The sequence below is a fragment of the Neofelis nebulosa genome, chromosome 12 (assembly GCF_028018385.1).
Source record: "Neofelis nebulosa isolate mNeoNeb1 chromosome 12, mNeoNeb1.pri, whole genome shotgun sequence".
In the NCBI taxonomy this organism is placed as follows: Eukaryota; Metazoa; Chordata; class Mammalia; order Carnivora; family Felidae; genus Neofelis; species Neofelis nebulosa.
Genome location: NC_080793.1, coordinates 21,410,746 through 21,429,105, shown reverse-complemented (window position 1 = coordinate 21,429,105; position 18,360 = coordinate 21,410,746). Strand labels below are relative to the sequence as shown.

Below are 18,360 nucleotides of genomic sequence, written 5' to 3'. Positions count from 1 at the left end.
ACTCTTGGTTTAAGCTTAGGTCATGATCTCACAGTTTGTGAGATCAAGCCCGTCAGGCTCTGCACTGACAGCACAGAGCATGCTTGGGATTCTCTCTCTCTCTCTCTCTCTCTCTCTCTCTCTCTTTCTCTCTCTCTGCCCCTCCCTCTTTCTCCCTCTCTCTTAAAATAAGTAAGTATTAAAAAAAGGAAAAGATTAAAGATTACCAGGGGATATGGGAAGGGAGAATGGGAAGTTTGTTTAAAGGTGACAGAGTTTTTTGTTTGGAGTAATGAAAAAGTGGAAATAGACAGTGGTGAACACTGCTCAGTATCATGAATGTACTTAATGCTATTGAACTGTGCACTTAAAAATGGTTAAAATGGCAAATATTTTCTCTCTTTTTTAATTTTTATAATTTTATTTATTTTCACAGAGAGAGAGACAGAGCGAGCAGGGGAGGGGCAGACAGAGAGAGAGAGAGAGAGAGAGAGAGAGAGAGAGACAGAGAATTCCAAGCAGGCTCCACACTGTCAGCACAGAGCCCGATACGGGGTTGGAACCCACAAACTGTGAGTTCATGACCTGAGCCAAAACCAAGGGTCAGACACTTAACTGAGACTGAGCCACCCAGGTGCTCCTGAAAATATTTTGTTTCATTTATATTTACCACCCAACCCCCCCCCCCCACATACACACAAAATCATAGTTACGCAAATAATTACAATTCAATTCCAGAGGGGAGGGAAGAACTTGGGGGCTCACATACAATCTGGTACCAGAAAGTACTTTCTTATCCTATGTTAGGCAGATAGAGTGAGGGGCTGATCACCTCAATCCAATCCAATTATAGGCTGAACTGGTTAGGGAAGATTCATAGATTTATCAAGAGTTGACCTACTTCTGGGTTGTCTCTATCTCAAGCATTATCTTCCCTGACTTTTGATTAAGAACCCAGAAGGTCTCTGACTCCTTGGTCCTGAAAGTTCTGCCCATCAGACATTCTGAGCTGGGTTCTCCTCCCCCTTAAGTTCAAAATCTAGCAAATGTATTGAGATGAAAGTTGTTGCTTGCTGCTTATTACAGGTACTCCCCCTACAGTAGGACTTTATCTCCTATGCACCACAAGATGACAGAAGTTTCCCTCTGCCTTTCTGGCACAGCCTCTGGACTTCCACGCCACCCCAGAATTCTGCAAATGTCCCATGGGGAAAAACTAATCTTGTGTTTGGAGCTCCTCTAGCTTCTGCCAGTATCTCTTTCCCCCAAGAGGTCTCTCTGATTGGGCCATACCTGATGCTTGGTCCACCCCTAGGCACATCAGCAAAAGAACCAAGAGAAGGAAATACTTGGCTCATCGGCTTTTCTCTCTTTGAAATTTTAGTTCCTCTAGTCCACGTCTTTTCTAGAGCTCTCCAGTGAATTTTAAAATATAATTTTTGCAATTTACCTGCTTTTTTTACAATTGTTGCAGTGGGAATTGCTGCTTGCCATAACCTACTGCATCTTATCGGGGCTGAAGGCTGGTGGAGTCTCAATACCAGATTTTTAAAATCCAATGGCAACTCCTAATGAATTAATACATCTGGATAATAATCATGGATGGCTACTACATAACAAAATTAGGGATAATTAGACACTATGTACCTCTGGATGAGAGAATGAAAGATTTAAGGGACATGGTAGCCAACTGCAATGTATGGACCTTATTAGATCCTGATTAAAACAAACTAAAAAAAAAAAAGAGAGAGAGAGAGAATCTGGTAAATCTGAACACTAGCTGGTAGTGAATGAGATCAAAAAATTATTGTGGGTTTTTTTAGGTGATAATTGAATAATGGCTATGTTAGGAAAAAGATCTTGGGATATATACTAAAGTATTTACAGGTAAAATTGTATGCTGGAGATGTAGTCAAAATAAGACTAAGAAGAAGGAAGACAGGCTGGAATTAAGATGAACTAAGAAGAGGGGAGCCTGAGTGGCTCAGTCAGTTGAGTGTCTGACTCTTGGTTTCTGCTCAGGTCATGATCTCATGGTTGTGACACTGTCTATGGAGACTGCTTGGTATTCTCTCTCTCCCTGTGCCCCGTCCTAGCATGCGCTCTTTCTCTCTCTCAAGATAAATAAATAAACATTAAAAAAAAGAAAACGATGGAACAAGATTAATAACTGTTAGAACCTAGTAATGGGTTTCTGGGGGTTCATTATTCTAGTCCCACAATTTTTATGTGTGTTTCCAAATTTCCAGTTAGGCTTTTTTGTTTGTTTTTAATACAAATGAGTGTTGTCTATTACATTAGTTACCTGAACAGGCCATCTTATCTAGGTCTCTGAGTGTCTCAGGAGCATGGCCCTTAGTTCACTGGACCTCTGAAATTCCATAATTTCTTGGGCTGCTCTCACCAACGTTTAAAATGTTCTGGAGCAGAACTTGAAGCTAGAGACAACCCACACAAGGAAATCAAGTCTCCGGGCTGCTAGCCATATCTTCTTTTTGATCCAAACCAATAGTATTCTGTGTGATCAACTACCCAACTCATTGTCAAACTTTCAAAGGATAAACACCAGTCATTAATTCAGGTGTAAAGACAGAATGCTCTAAGTAGAACACTAAGTGTTGTTCATTACCTAACAAAGGATTGTCCTTAGTAAATGGTTTACTCTAAAACTCTCCAAAGTCTTAAGCTAGTTCCATAACACAAAGGTCAAACTTAAAAGACTGAATGGTTGCTTTGTTTTAATGCACAATAGTAAGCAAGACAGGACTATAACTATTACTATGTATCTTGTATTAAAAATTCACATTCAATACAAACAAACAATCATTCTAATCCTCTGATACGTGAGACACTGGGCAAGCGTAGGTACAAACCAGCTCAACAGTATGATCTGGGACACCTGAAAACACACAAGAGTTCTCACCTCTCTGGCTGTGTGGTTCCCCAGGACTGCAGCACCAAACTTGCCCTGCTTTACATACTGACCGTTTGTGCTAGAGAAGCAAGAAAAATAACAGGTATTACTAATAATTCTTTAAACTCAGCTTTCTCTTCTGCCATGTAGAAGTGGGGAATCCAGTCATTCAGTCTCAAGAAGACAACACAGGTGAGCAGTTCGTAATTTAAAGCTCTTCTACAACTTCTTTACTCTCTAAATATCTATTCATAATATCTCAGTGAAGTGGCTTTCTTTCAGCACTTAAGAAGGCAGTTGTTGAGGGTACAAGCACTTCCTAGTACACAAGGTATACAAGATAATGGCTTTTCAGGGTTTTACATACCGAATTCTCGAACTGAAATGTTCAAAAGCATTACTGATACTTTGCCTGTGGAAGGACTGTGCAGCCTAACTGCAGTTTATTTCACAATGAACAGAGGCTTATTGAGAAAAGATGGGCGCCTAACCCCACCTGCAGAGAGCACTCCTTCTCAGCTACTTACTATCGATACGCATGGACTGCTGTTGCAACCAATACGGTGGAAGTGCCTGTTGTACTGGGTGCTGGTTTTGGTGTTGCCGGATTTCCTGAAGACGAAGAAAAAAACAAAAGATGTCATTCATGTCTTTGCTGAAACTGATTTTAACCACTAAAGCGGCTTCAAAATTCTTGTTTACATTTTACAGTTAAGTGGTACAGTGCTTTCATGACCATTAGCCTTATCTGATCTGCAAAACAACCCTATGACCTCATCTGGGGATGAGGACACTGAGGCTCTAAGCACCGCAGTGCCTTACACAATGATAGCAGCAAGCCTAGGACTAGAATCCAGGACTCTGCCTCCACTCCAAACACAGCAAGGTCCTATCCCATCTACTTTCTTTTCTCCAATATTTGGCCAGCTATAATAAACATAAATAAAGTTATTTCTCCTGCCCTTATTTTGGGGTAGAAAATTTATGATGATATTCAGGTCATATCCATTACTTAACTTTTGCAGGGTACAGGGTCACATTAGTGTTTTAAAACAGTATATTTAGGGGTGCCTGGGTGACTCAGTCGGTTAAGCATCTGACTTCAGCTCAGGTCATGATCACATAGTTTGTGAGTTCAAGCCCCGCGTTGGACTCTGTGCTGACAGGTCAGAGCCTGAAGCCTGCTTCAGATTCTGTGTCTCACTCTTTCTCTGCCCCTCCTCTGCTCACGCTCGGTCTCTCAAAAATAAACATTAAAAAAAATTTTTTTTAAATAAAACAGTATATTAAGAGAAAATTGCATATTTACACTCACCACATGAATGTGGGGAGAACAATGGTAAAGACAAGAAACCAAGAACTTACTTTCAAAAGTATCCTTGCTTGATTTCTTTCTTTCTTTTTGTATTGTTAAAAAGATGACAAGTTTAAAATGGAGTCACTTATGCTAAAGCCCCAGGGCACCAAACGGAGACTAACTCATAGTTTTGGCTCTCCCTGAAACGGAATCTTAAACCAGTTAATCAGGAATTCCCAGCTCAGCACAGTCAGACAATCTGCATAATAGACCCCTGCCACCCACTAAAGGAAAGTAATCCTGCAATAGCGATCTTGCTTTTTTGCCTCCTGTAACTTCCTTGTTCCTACTTCCTTCTCTCTGTAAGAGTCCTTTTCCTTCAACTCCTCAGAGCTCCTTTCTACCTGCTAGATTGGAGGCTGCCCAATTTTATGAATCACTGAATAAAGTCAGAAAGATCTTTAAAATTTATTCAGTTGAATTTTGTTTTTTAACAATATTGACACATCTTTTTTTCTGATTATAGAGTGCATGTACTCTGTAATATGCAAAACTTGGCAAATACAGAAATGGATAAAGAAGATAAAAATGACCTGTAGTCTCACCAGTTAAAAATAAAAGTTAATAATTTGATGTATTTATTCCTAGTTCCTTTTTCAAGACAGCTTTTTTCCTATATTTTTTAAACAAAATTAATACTCCAATTTGACAATCTCCTTTTTTTTTTTTTTTAATTTTTTTTAACGTTTATTTATTTTTGAGGCAGAGAGAGACAGAGCATGAACGGGGGAGGGTCAGAGAGAGAGGGAGACACAGAATCCGAAGCAGCTCCAGGCTCTGAGCCGTCAGCCCAGAGCCCGACGCGGGGCTCGAACTCACAGACCGCGAGATCGTGACCTGACTTGAAGTCGGACGCTTAACCGACTGAGCCACCCAGGCGCCCCGACAATCTCCTTTTCTTACTTAGTATTAGTATTTCTTTTAAAGCATTCTCCAAAACAAAGATAAAATAATCCTAAAAATACTTTTTGGTGGTTACATAAAATACTATGTTATGACTCTACCAGAACCTATTCAATGTCTTATTATTTGACATTTCTTTGGACAGTTTCCAATTTTCCTCTATTATAAATAATGCTATGGTGATCATCCTGAAAACACATTTTTGTATGTACCACTAATTACTTTCTTAGAACAAATTCTTACAACTGGAATTATGGAGTGAAGAAGTGTAAAACATTTAAAGGTTTGTTAATGTCCTGCCCAAATGCCTTACTGCATCAGTTTACACCCCTACCAGCAGCGTGAATATGCCAGCTTTGCACCCCTGCTAAAAAGAGGGGGCTGTTTCTTTAAATCTTTACCAACGAAGCTGGGCAATAGAAAAAGGGAGATACCAGGTCATTGTTGTTTTCATTTGCATTTACTGATTACAATGAAGCAGAGATGGAATATTTTCTATAGATTTGTAATGGTCATTTGTTTTGTTTAGATGAATTGCCACTTACGTTGTTTGCTTACTGTCCTGTTATTCATGTTTTCCTTATTATTTTGTAAAAACTTACAACATAGTTGTTAATTCAACCGCTACTGTCCAGTTGTATGTAACACTACAATAATATTTTTCTCTTGATAAGCTGTAAGAAAAAAAGTAACTAAGGTCAGAGGCAGGTTATTAGGACAAGTGTGAAATGCTGAGAAAAATTACTGTCTGCCCAAGGTCAGCCTAGCATCCTCCTTCAGGATAGAAGCTTAGTTCAGCTTCTCCCACGATACTCTTCTGGTTGTCTAATGCCCTGGAAAGGGAAGGTTGTTCACAGAGTTGCTAGAAGGTAAGTCAGGTGCTCACAATCGTGGGATCTTATTGGCTCAGCACTTCCTTCTCTCTGAAATCAGTACTGCAGATTCTTGAATTCCCCACTGACAAGGACTTTTAATATGTGCTTTCAAATCTTTTTTTTTTTTTTTTGAGTAAAGTTTTCTTGAACTATAGTTTTTTTTTTTTTTTTTTAATTTTTTTTTCAACATTTTTTATTTATTTTTGGGACAGAGAGAGACAGAGCATGAACGGGGGAGGGGCAGAGAGAGAGGGAGACACAGAATCAGAAACAGGCTCCAGGCTCCGAGCCATCAGCCCAGAGCCTGACGCGGGGCTCGAACTCACGGACCGCGAGATCGTGACCTGGCTGAAGTCGGACGCCTAACCGACTGCGCCACCCAGGCGCCCCTTGAACTATAGTTTTTAAAGTTTGTTCTTTCCCCCCTTTTTTTCCTTCCTGTGTACACACACACACACACACACACACACACACTCTACGTATTGGATCTTCTTTGCCATCTTTAATATTTATCACACTTTCTTTTGGAACATTTTTATCTCTCAAATTTTTTATTGTTTAAAAATGTCCTTCTGTTAACCTTCTGTTTCTTCAGGCATGATCTGCTCTTTGTATTCATTCTTGTGTTCCTGCTCGTTTAGCCTTCATTTCTGAAATAATTCTTACGTCTCTAATTCTTGCCTGAGTCTTGTCACTTACTTCTGAGATTTTCTAATTCTCATTTCATGTCTTACATTACTTTCTTAATGTTAAACAGGTGGTGGTAGTTTTTGAGAAACATTCTCACAGAATCTCTACAGCTCTCACTGTAGGGATATTATTCTGTTTCTTGCTCTCTTTGTTCTTATAATTTTACATGGAGTTGGATTCTGCTAAGTTCCTACTGCTCATTTTAACGTGAAATCTGCTTTTCTCAATTTTTAGAAGGAGATAGGGTTCAAGTGGCTTTCCTAACTTCATAGAGCTCCCTCTTCTGTTGCTTTTGCAGAGTTAAAAAATATGGTGGCTCCCTCCTGAGACTTCCTGATTCTATTTCTATCCCTACTTTTATTTTTATTTATTATTTTTAAATTTTTTTAAATTTTATTATTTTAATTTACAACCAAATTAGTTAGCATATAGTGCAACAATGATTTCAGTAGATTCCTTAGTGCCCCTTACCCGTTTAGCCCATCCCCCCTCCCACAACCCCTCCAGAAACCCTCAGTTTGTTCTCCATATTTATGAGTCTCTTCTGTTTTGTCCCCCTCCCTGTTTTTATATTTTTGTTTCCCTTCCCTTATGTTCATCTGTTTTGTCTCTTAAAGTCCTCATATGAGTGAAGTCATATGATTTTTGTCTTTCTCTGACTAATGTCACTTAGCATAATACCCTCCAGTTCCATCCACGTAGTTGTAAATGGCAAGATTTCATTCTTTTTGATTGCCAAATAATACTCCATTGTGTATGTGTGTGTATATGTATATATATATATATATATATATATATACATATACACACACATTTTCTTTATCCATTCATCCATCAATGGACATTTGGGCTCTTTCCTTACTTTGGCTATTGTTGATAGTGCTGCTATAAACATCGGGGTGCATGTGTCCCTTCAAAACAGCATACCTGTATCCCTTGGATAAATACCTAGTAGTGCAATTGCTGGGCTGAAGGGTAGTCCTATTTTTAGTTTTTTGGGGAACCTCCATACTGTTTTCCAGAGAGGCTGCACCAGCTTGCATTCCCACCAACAATGCAAAAGAGATCCTTTTTCTCCACATCCTTGCCAACATCTGTTGTTGCCTGAATTGTTAATGTTAGCCATTCTGACAGGTATCTCTTTGTGGTTTTGATTTGTATTTCCCTGATGATGAGTGATGTTGAGCATTTTTTCATGTGTCAGTTGGCCATCTGGATGTCTTCTTTGGAGAAGTGTCTATTCATGTCTTTTGCCCATTTCTTCACTGGATTATTTGTTTTTTGCGTGTCGGGTTTGATAAGTTCTTTATAGATTTTTGATACTAACCCTTTATCTAATGTGTCGTTTGCAGATATCTTCTCCCATTCCATTGGTTGCCTTTTAGTTGTGCTGATTGTTTCCTTCGCTATGCAGACGCTTTTTATTTTGATGAGGTCCCAATAGTTCATTTTTGCTTTTGTTTCCCTTGCCTCTGGAGACGTGTTGAGTAAGAAGTTGCCGTGGCCAAGGTCAAAGAGGTTTTTGCCTGCTTTCTCCTCGAGGATTTTGATGGCTTCCTGCATTACATTTAGGTCTTTCATCCATTTTGAGTTTATTTTTGTGTATGTGTAAGAAAGTGGTCCAGGCATTCTTCTGCAAGTCGCTGTCCAATTTTCCCAGCACCACTTGCTGAAAAGACTGTCTTTATTCCATTGGATATTCTTTTCTTCTTTGTCAAAGATTAGTTGGCCATACATTTGTGGGTCCATTTCTGGGTTCTCTATTCTGTTCCATTGATCTGAGTGTCTGTTTTCGTGCCATATTATTTTTTAATTTGAGAGAGAGAGCACAAGTGGGGAGAGGGGCAGAGGAGGAGAGGGAGGGGGAGGGGAAGGGGGAGGGGGGAGAAAGAGAGGGAGAGGGAGTGGGGAGAGAGACAGACAGAAAATCTCAAGCAGGCTCCATGCTCAGTGTGGAGCCTGACTCAGGGCTCAATCTCACAACCCTGGGACATGACCTGAGTTGAAATCAAGAGTAGAAGGCTCAACCAACTGAGTCACCCAGGTGCCTCATCCCTACACTTTTTTTTTTTTTTCTAATTTTTTTTGGGGGGGGTTATTTATTTTTGAACAAGAGAGAGAGAGACAGAACACGAGTAGGGAAGGAGCAGGGAGAAGACACAGAATCTGAAGCAGGCTCCAGGCTCTGAGCTGTCAGGACTGAGTCTGATGCAGGGCTTGAATTCATAAACTGTGAGATCATGATCTGAGCCCAATGTGACCACTTAACCAACTGAGCCACCCAGGTGCCCCACCCCATCCCTACTTTTATTTGGATCTTCTCTTCTTCACTTCTAATATGTCCCTATCTTCTTCAATTTTAATTCCACTCCCAGAAGGCTCTTTTCAGTGTGGGGGCCTGTCCTGGAAGGCCACGCTAGGGGGTGAGTTTCAAAAGTTCATAGGAGCAGGGCACCTGGCTGGCTCAGTTGGTAGAGACTGTGACTCTTGATCTCAGGGTCATGAGTTCAAGCCCCATGCTGGGCATGGAGCCTACTTTTAAAAAGAAAAAAAAAAAAAAATAGCTCATAGGAGTGAGACTACTCTAGCTCTTCCAGTCCCCGTTATCAACCCCTTGTACTTAGCCACAATTAGAGTGGGCAAAACGCCTTCCAGTTTCAGCTTGGCCTGCCATATTTTCCAAGAACATTTGGTGGCTACTTGGGGTTCTCCCATTTTCTGATGGAGATATACCACCACTACCCTGTATGCTCCCACGCAAATGCTGATACTACACAGCCTTGTGGCTTGTCCAGACCTGCTTATATTTTGGGATATTCATGAAGATACCTTTTCAACGGGTGTTGTTGTAAATGTTATCCATAGGTTTGTCTTTTGTAGCTGATGTTTTTACATAAGATATAAAATGTAATGTTTTTACATTACTGTGTAGGTAATTTTTAAGCTGAAATGCCTCTATAATTTCCCTTTAAAAGTGTAATTAGCTAATAGTTGTTGTTTTCTGGTTAAAACAAAATCAAGTTACCTCATTGGGTGGGGACTGGGGTTGTTTATTTTAATCCACATCCATTAACTCAACCACTTTAAATTGAGTCAGAATCACACTGCTGATGAAGAGATATGCCAGAGGAAATGTAGAGGCATATCCTACTAGAAATCTGGCCAGGTGATGGCTTGGAGAACAGGACCAGAAATCTACACCAAAATGCTAAAAGTGACAGGTAAGATTTAGAGCAGAGGTCAGCAAACATTTTCTGTACAGGGCCAAACAGTAAATAATTTAGGCTTATGGGCCATATGATATCCGTTGCAATTCTTCAAAACCCTCAATACCCCAACAACATCCTCAGGGCCAGCATTGTGCCTAGTATGTAAAAGGCACTCAATACTTTCATCTTCATTCAGGAAACACTTAATTTAATGTCCCTTACCATCTGTTCTGGTTAGGGTTATTTCTATTGGTCCTTCATTCCTCTTCAGGTTCTTACACAAAGAAAGCAAAATATAGAGGAAGAGCTTTGGAGTGAATCAGGTTAGGGTTCAAATTTCAATTATGTCACTTACTGCTGTAGGACCTTGATGGAGTCCCTAAACCTCTCTGAGCCTCTAAACTGGGGGTAGTCTTACCTATTTCACAGCACTGTTGAGATAATTAAACAAGGCAATCTATGTAAAGCATCTGAGACCAGACACATAGCAGGCATTTTAGAAATATTAGTTGCCCTTTTCTCTCCTTTCATTCAACAAATGTTCATTCAATGCATCTCCATCACAATGAAGGGTACGGGGGATATAGCACTGAGCATCACTGTCTAATTGGGAAAAATTCACTGTCAGGATACATCTAACCTATCCAGGTAAAAGAAGTGAAAAGCAGCTCTTCCTTTTCGCCGAAACATTGGACAGTGCCTACTTAGAGTACCTCAGGCAGTTTTAGAGAGTGCTGTTCACAGGAGGTAAAAGAGTTTGCCTGAGACCTCCCTCCATTAACTTCCGACAAAGGACACACTCTGTCCAGCTGCTGGAATTCAATCTCAGAGCTTAGAGAGAGAATGCACCGCTGGCGGTGAGCTTGGCCAGACTGATTGAGGCATGTCACTTTTGGAAGGCTGTTCATCCTTCCAACTAACCTGTTAGGGGCCAATCGTAACCTCATAACTTACCTGTTGCTGTTGTTCCCTGGCCTTTCTTAGGCTGCTTTGGGGCTGTGTACTGGAAGAATTCATTTCCGTGGCCAGCAGATGCCTGATCCAGGCCAAAAAGAGAGGCCAATCTGGCACTGTTAGTAGAAAATGAAAATGACATTTCATTTGACATATCTCAAACCCGGAATTATTATAAAAGCTGCTCACCTCCAACTTTGAACGAATACCTCCTTGATTGTATATCCCGCCATTCAATACTGGAAGTGACAGCTAAGTGTCTTCAAAATCAAGATTGTATTTCTGATCTGAACAGCATCAGCTGACCTTGCCTGTCCTCAGGACTTTGATCAAGGCATTTCTTCTTTTTGGACCTCAGTTTCTCTGTATGTAAATTGAGGTGATTGGTCTAGATGCTCTCTGTGGTCTCTTCAAACCATAAATTCTTGCCTTTAGTAAGTCATAGTTTCCTACCTTTTACTAATTTATTACACTGAAATAAAATTGTACTCCATACTTACTCCATCAAACAAACATGGTCCTACCATTTCACCTAATAGGCAGAACCATTCTTTTACCATCCCTTGCAATGAATCCTATGCCCCAACCATTCCAAGGAAACTGCTCTTGCTAAGGTCACCAACAACTTCTTTGTTACTAAACACAGCTTATCAGTCATTATCTTATTTGGTCTTCATGCTGCCTTTTTACACTGTCAACTAATTTGTTCTTCTTCAAACAAACTCTTCCCTTGACTTCTGGGGGGATATTTGCAGGGGTGGGAGGAGGAACTGGTCCAAGTAAGACATCAAGAAATGCTCATGGGATCCTTCTCATCTTCCCATGTCTTTGGCTTCTTGTTTAGTTCCTTGAACTCTTCCTCTTTTGCCCAACCTTTTTTTTTCCGAGAGAGAGAGAGAGAGAGAGAGAGAGAGAAAGCAAGCAAGTGTGTGAGTGGGGGAGAGAGGAGAGGGTGAGAGAAAGAGAAAATCTTAAGCAGACTCCCTTGGTGGGGGGGGGTTCGATCCCACGACCCTGGGATCATGACCTGAGCCGAAATCAAGAGTCAGGACGCTCAACTGACTGAGCCACTTAGGCGCCCCTGAACCAAAATTCTACACTCCCAGAAAGAAGGCAAGGTGCAGTACAAACCATACTGTTTGCATAAACACTTTAGGCACAGTAAGTCACTTCATCATTTATGGGAAGCTTGTATCAGTGTGTGGAACTGTTTACCAATTAAGTTCCCAGATGCCAGCCAAGAGCCAACCTTGTAAACAGGACTTTCTAAGGATGATGTTGTCACATCCCCTGTGTTAACTCTTCTGCAAACATACACGGCCAAAACTGAAATCTGGGCATCATCCCTGCCTTTTACCCTCCTGGTGTTCATGACCAACCCCTGAGTCCATTTGATTTTACTTGCTCAGTACTTTTTGAACCCTTGCACTTCCCATTCTTACTGCCACTTGCCTGGTTCAGGTCACCATCATATCCATCTAGCTTAAATTACTCCAATAGCCTCTTGACTCACCTCCTTGCCCTGGTCTTATCTGCTTCTTATCCATTCTCCCCACTGCATTCACAGTTTTCTTTCTAAAAACTAAACTTGACCAAGTCTCTTCCCTACTTAAAACCCTCAATAACACCTCAACATTACCAAGATAAAAATCCAAACTCCACAAGATGGCTTTATAAAGCCCTTCAAGACCTCACCTCTCCATACTTTCCCAGCTTCCTATCTGACCACTTCTCATCTCCAACTGTGTGCTACACAGAACTTTTCGTTTCTCAAATAAGGCAAGCTCTTTCTAATCCCTAGCTTTGGATATGCAGTTCCCTCTGCTTAAAACATTCTTCCTCTTCCTTCTTTCCCCTGGAAGCTGCCCCTAATCTCAAATCTCATCTAAGTTAGATGACCTTCTTAGGAACTCCCATAGGAGTCTTCTTCCTTCATTCAAGAAAGATGTATCAGACACTGTGCTAAATGCTGAGTATATATTGATGAGCAAAACTAGGTTCTATTTTCAAGGAGCTTATATACTCTAACAAAGAAATTGGCATTACATAATGAATAATTGCAAACTGTAATATGAGATATATATCAGGCAGCTATTGTATGGAGTTATACTCCACATAGATTAATATGTTATCAATCAGTAATTATATAACATGATAATTGACAATTTATTGTAATCACCACTTGACTGAATATTTTGCCTAGGGTCTGGTATGTAACAGGCTCAATAAATGAACTCAAAGTCTAGTCTAGCTCTGAGCTCCTTTTCTCCAAAGGCATCTTTGGTTTAGGTAATGTAAATATTGAGGGGTGCCTGGCTGGCTCAGTTGGTAGAGCGTATGACTCTTAATCTGGGGTTGAGTTCGAGCCCACATTGTTGAGTATAGAGATTACAAAAAAAAAAACCCAAAAAAACAAAAAAACACAAAAAAACAAAAAACAAAAAAAATTTAAAAAGCACACACACACACACACACACGCACACACAAAATCTTAAAAAATATATTGAAACTACACAGCTTTTTTGGGTCTTTTCCCTCAATAATTTTAAAGTTTCATACTAACATTTTGCAAAATAAATTTAATATAATCTGCAACTACTACCCTGTTCTTTCAAGATAGTGTACTATAAGTTTCCTGTAAATGGGACCAACAATGCCTACTTTAAAGGACTAAGAGGTTTAAATGAGATTTCAAGCATAAAGAGCAGTACTGGCCTAAATAAGACATCAACAAATGTTAATAAAATTAAAAGGAAACCAAGATTTCTCCTTTTATGGAGACAGTCTGGGAAGATTCCCTAAAAGAATAAGATTCTGGGAGATTTGGGCAATGCCTTTAACACAGTGAAAAATTTACAAAACTTAGAACCTAGTTAACATAGAAGAGTTTATGCACAAATAAGTGACAAGAAAAGAATGTCCTTGTTATCTTTAGTATGGGTATGGGCATTGGATTTGCTGTTTTAATTTTGCAGGTATGTTTTTCTCAAGGGAAAGACAGAAATGTCATGTAAACTATGTTTCCATAGATGCTCTAAAGGCCAGCCTTGATGACTGCAAAACCAATCCAAAAGCCAGGTCAACCCAATTATCTTTCAAATCCATTCTATTTTCTATTAATTTTCTTAGATAAACTCTATATAGACTTAGGGGCATAAGTTTCTTGTAAATTATTATTTTTCTACTTCTAAAGTATTCTCAAATGTACACATTTCTCTTTGGTAGCAAGAATGGGCTTGCTAACTCTGGACTTGAGTCTATGTTTATAATTATGGGAAGTCATCATGGCACTAATTACGTTTTAAAAATAAATGTTAGCCAATGCATTTAGTTGCCAAAGTCTTTATCTAGCCTTAGTTTCATACTCCTTTTCTTTTCTCATCAAAAGCAGTAACACACAGCAGTTATACTATATTAATATATTTTAATAAAAAGGGATTTTTTGTTGTTAAAGTATTTCTTTTTTTTTTATTTTTATTTTTTTTTTAACGTTTATTTTTATTTTTGAGACAGAGAGAGACAGAGCATGAACAGGGGAGGAGCAGAGAGAGAGGGAGACACAGAATCTAAAACAGGCTCCAGGCTCTGAGCTGTCAGCACAGAGCCTGATGCGGGGCTCAAACTCACGGACCGTGAGATCATGACCTGAGCCGAAGTCGGACGCTTAACCGACCAAGCCACCCAGGCGCCCCTGTTAAAGTATTTCTTTTATGAACTATGGCATCAAACACCTACTTTTACAATAATAATAATGGGCACATGGCAGTCTAGTAGAAATCTGATTGCCTGATTTCAAATCCAGGCTCTTTCACTTTATAGTTATGTGATCCTGGGCAACTCACCTCTCTGACCCTTAATTTTCCATGTGTAAAATGGGTATAATAGTAAAAACCACCTAATTGATCGGTGGGGAGAAGTAAATATGATAATGTATATTTATACTTAGTATGGTACCTGGCATAGAGTATGTATTTTAGACACATGTGCATATTTCCTGTTATCTAAAAATGTTGCTTGAGGGTGTCTGTCAGTTAAGTGTCTGACTCTTCATTTCGGTTATGATCTCAGGGTTCGTGGGTTCAAGTCCCATGTCAGGCTCTGCGCTGTTAGCATGGAACCTGCTTGGGGTTCTCTCTTCCTCTCTGCCCTTCCCCCACCTTTCTCTCTCAAGAATAAATAAATAAACTTAAAATATATATATATTTAAAATGTAATTTGAACTCAGATACCCCTGTAAGGGAGAAAGCATGCTCAATCAGGGCACAAACTGACCTGTAACTATAAAACGCTATTAGCATAAATACAAAAATATAGAACTGGAAAAGGTCTCAAAGATCACCTAGGGCAAGCCTAATATTTAATAGACTAGGGTATGGGGAACCAAAGATGAGAAGTGATTTGTCTAAAGTTACACTCCTCACTGGGGGCAGAATCAACATTAGAATCTAGACTTTTCTGTATCCTTTACAGAACCTAAAATACTTTCTGATAATCAAGTTCCATATTTATCTTTTTTTATGCATTTTTTTAATGTTTATTTATTTTTGAGAGAGTACGAGCAGGGGAGGGGCAGAGAGAGAGGGAGCCACAGACTCTGAAGCAGGCTCCAGGCTCTGAGCTGTCAGCACAGAGTTCAATGTGGAGCTCAAACTCACAAACCGCAAGATCATGACCTGAGCCGACGTTGGATGCTCAACCAATGGAGCCACCCAGGTGCCCCTAGATTTCTCTTTTTTCTACCTCTACACTGGTGGCTTCTCATTACTATGTTAATCAGATTTGCCTACATATACCTTTTATATAGTCTAAAACATGTATTACATAAAAACAAGTATTTACATAACTGGCCTCTTAAAAATGCTTTGTGATTATTATTACTGGATTGGTTTTATTCCACTACTAAACTGGGAGTTTCCTAGGGGCAAGAATTGTGCCTTATTCCTATCTGTATTGGATGAAGTGAAATACCATACACTTAAGCAGACACTCACACATTTCTTCATTTCAAAGTCACCATGGTAGGAAAAGAGCCAAAAAAAAAAAAAAAAAAAAAAGGCAAGCTTCCTGATTACTACTTCTAGGTTAAGCATGGGTTTGAAGAGGCCTGGAAACTGGAACACAGATTATCAATCATCTTGACAGCCATCCAAGACACTAATGCTCCCACTTCTAACAGGCCTGAATATCCTAAATGGAATCAAGGCAAGTCAAAATACATGAAAATTAATAAGCAAGTATATTTACAGCAAATTACAGTTATAAGAGGAAGTGGAAAGCAACTGCAATACCCACTGTCACATGTTCCACTTCCTCAGGAAAAAACAAAGAAGGAATAGATAAATCAGAGACTGCTGGGAAAACTTATGATATTCTCAATCTTAAATTTGATTTGTTTTTTCTGGTTATTACTGGGAATAAAAATAAGTTATATGCACAACTTTGTTTACTAAGTCTTTTATCATTCAGTTAGCTGCTGTCTACGTTTAAGAGCATAGATAAATGCCCAGAACTAAAATGTTTCATGTCCTTGATGGGCCTACTCAGAAAAGCAGCACAGCTGAGCCACCAAGAACTATCTCCGGCCAGCAATCTGGAAAAGAGCACATGACTGTTTTTATCCTGTCATTTTCAGTCAGTAGCAGACTGCTCGCTGCATAAAAGTTGGGAGCTCTAACATTCGTTTATAGACTTCTCCCCAATATTTTCACCTAGTGAAGAATGTGAACTTAAAGTATCTCTTATAGGGGCACCTGGCTGGCTCAGTTGGTAGAGCATGTGACTCTTGATCTCGGGGTTAGGAGTTTGAGCCCCATTTTGGGTGTAAAGATTACTTAAAAATAAAATCTTAAGGGCGCCTGGGTGGCTCAGTCAGTTGAGCGTCCGACTTCGGTTCAGGTCATGATCTCACAGCTCATGGGTTCGAGCACCACGTTGGGCTCTGTGCTGACAGCTCGGAGCCTGGAGCCTGCTTCACATTCTGTGTCTCCCTCGCTCTCTGCCCCTCCCCCACTCACACCCTGTCTCTCTCTCCTTCAAAAATAAATAAGCATTTAAAAAATAGTAAAATTTAAAAAAATAAATAAAATATTAAAAAAAACTTTTTTAAAATACTGATTCAAAAGGCTCTTTCCCTCTTTTAAAAAATATATCCTTACTAGTTTTTTTATCCACTTATTCTAGGTTTGGGAGATGTTTGTTACAGTCTTCTTTATTAATGTGTCTATTTGTCCTTTTATATCTTGTAGTTTTGCTTTATGGAAGTTGCTGCTCTACTACAAGAAGCCCTCAGCTTACACAGTTCCTATATGCAGCATCTTCAATTAGTATGTCTTAATTAAACTAATACTCGTCCCTCAACAGCACAGTGCAAATTTCACTTATAAAGGTATATTAACTGTAAGTAAATGCATAAAGTGCAAACTTTGCAGCTAGCTCTTCAGTCCACAGATCACTACACGACAGACACACGTATGATCAGTGACCAAGAGTGTCATTTCTTTCAGTCTGTTGGTGACTGGATATTGCACACCTGTTTTCCAGTTCAAGAGACAAAGAGCAAAGCATGTGCTTGTGCTGTCTTGTCTCCCAGTGATAAACTTATGTGACATTTTACAAAAATAGATACTCAAAAGAGGGAATTGGCCAACAAAGATAAAAGTGCAGCACAGAAACTAACATGATAATGCTGGAAGTGAAATTTGGGTCATATATAAATGAAGTTATAGAAGAAATGTAAACTGAGGAATTGACACCACTGCTGTTTGAGAGACTCTAGATATAGAGTCGGAGGAATTTATTTTTTTTTTTTTTTAATTTTTTTTCAACGTTTTTAATTTATTTTTTGGGACAGAGAGAGACAGAGCATGAACGGGGGAGGGGCAGAGAGAGAGGGAGACACAGAATCGGAAACAGGCTCCAGGCTCCGAGCCATCAGCCCAGAGCCTGACGCGGGGCTCGAACTCAAGGACCGCGAGATGGTGATCTGGCTGAAGTCGGATGCTTAACCGACTGCGCCACCCAGGCGCCCCTAGAGTCGGAGGAATTTAATGAAGGCAAACATCAATATAAATAAGTGGTTATGACAAATGTCCTAGAAGAAATGACAAGGCAAAAACTTCACATTAAAGGAACTCTTACAAGTATTTTACAACATTGAAAACACAAAGGATAAAGTATCAGAAGCTGATCCAAACTTAGAAATATGACAACTTCCCAAAACAGAAAAAATGCTCACTCCATATAAGTTATACAAAGAGAAGTCAAGCACTTGACTGTTTTTCTTGATAAGTTTTTTTTAAAAAGAAATAAAACACTAAATCTCAATGTACCAACAGTTTGTTTCAACCAAAAATTTTAAGGGCTGTGAAACAATTATAATCTTTCCCATTGATTATTAAGCTTGCTTTGTACAGTTTCAGCTTGCATGGCCATATTTACAGTAACTCACTACCATGCAAAGTAAGTTCTCCCCATATTTAG

At 39.5% G+C, this 18,360-nt stretch overlaps 1 protein-coding gene across 4 annotated transcripts in view; it reads right to left on the bottom strand.

Annotated features, from left to right (window-relative positions):
• Positions 1-18,360, bottom strand: part of FKBP15 (FKBP prolyl isomerase family member 15) — a 58,317-nt gene that overhangs the window by 37,786 nt on the left and 2,171 nt on the right. For 3 of the 4 annotated variants that reach the window (XM_058694471.1, XM_058694469.1, XM_058694470.1), the window contains exons 2-4: positions 10,882-10,997; positions 3,421-3,505; positions 2,903-2,972 (exon numbers count right to left, since the gene is read on the bottom strand). In XM_058694471.1, coding sequence (XP_058550454.1) covers positions 2,903-2,972; positions 3,421-3,505; positions 10,882-10,997 — 271 coding nt within the window. Of the gene's footprint in view, positions 1-2,902; positions 2,973-3,420; positions 3,506-10,881; positions 10,998-18,360 lie in introns of those variants that run through there. The other variant, XM_058694472.1, reaches the window with a different exon arrangement.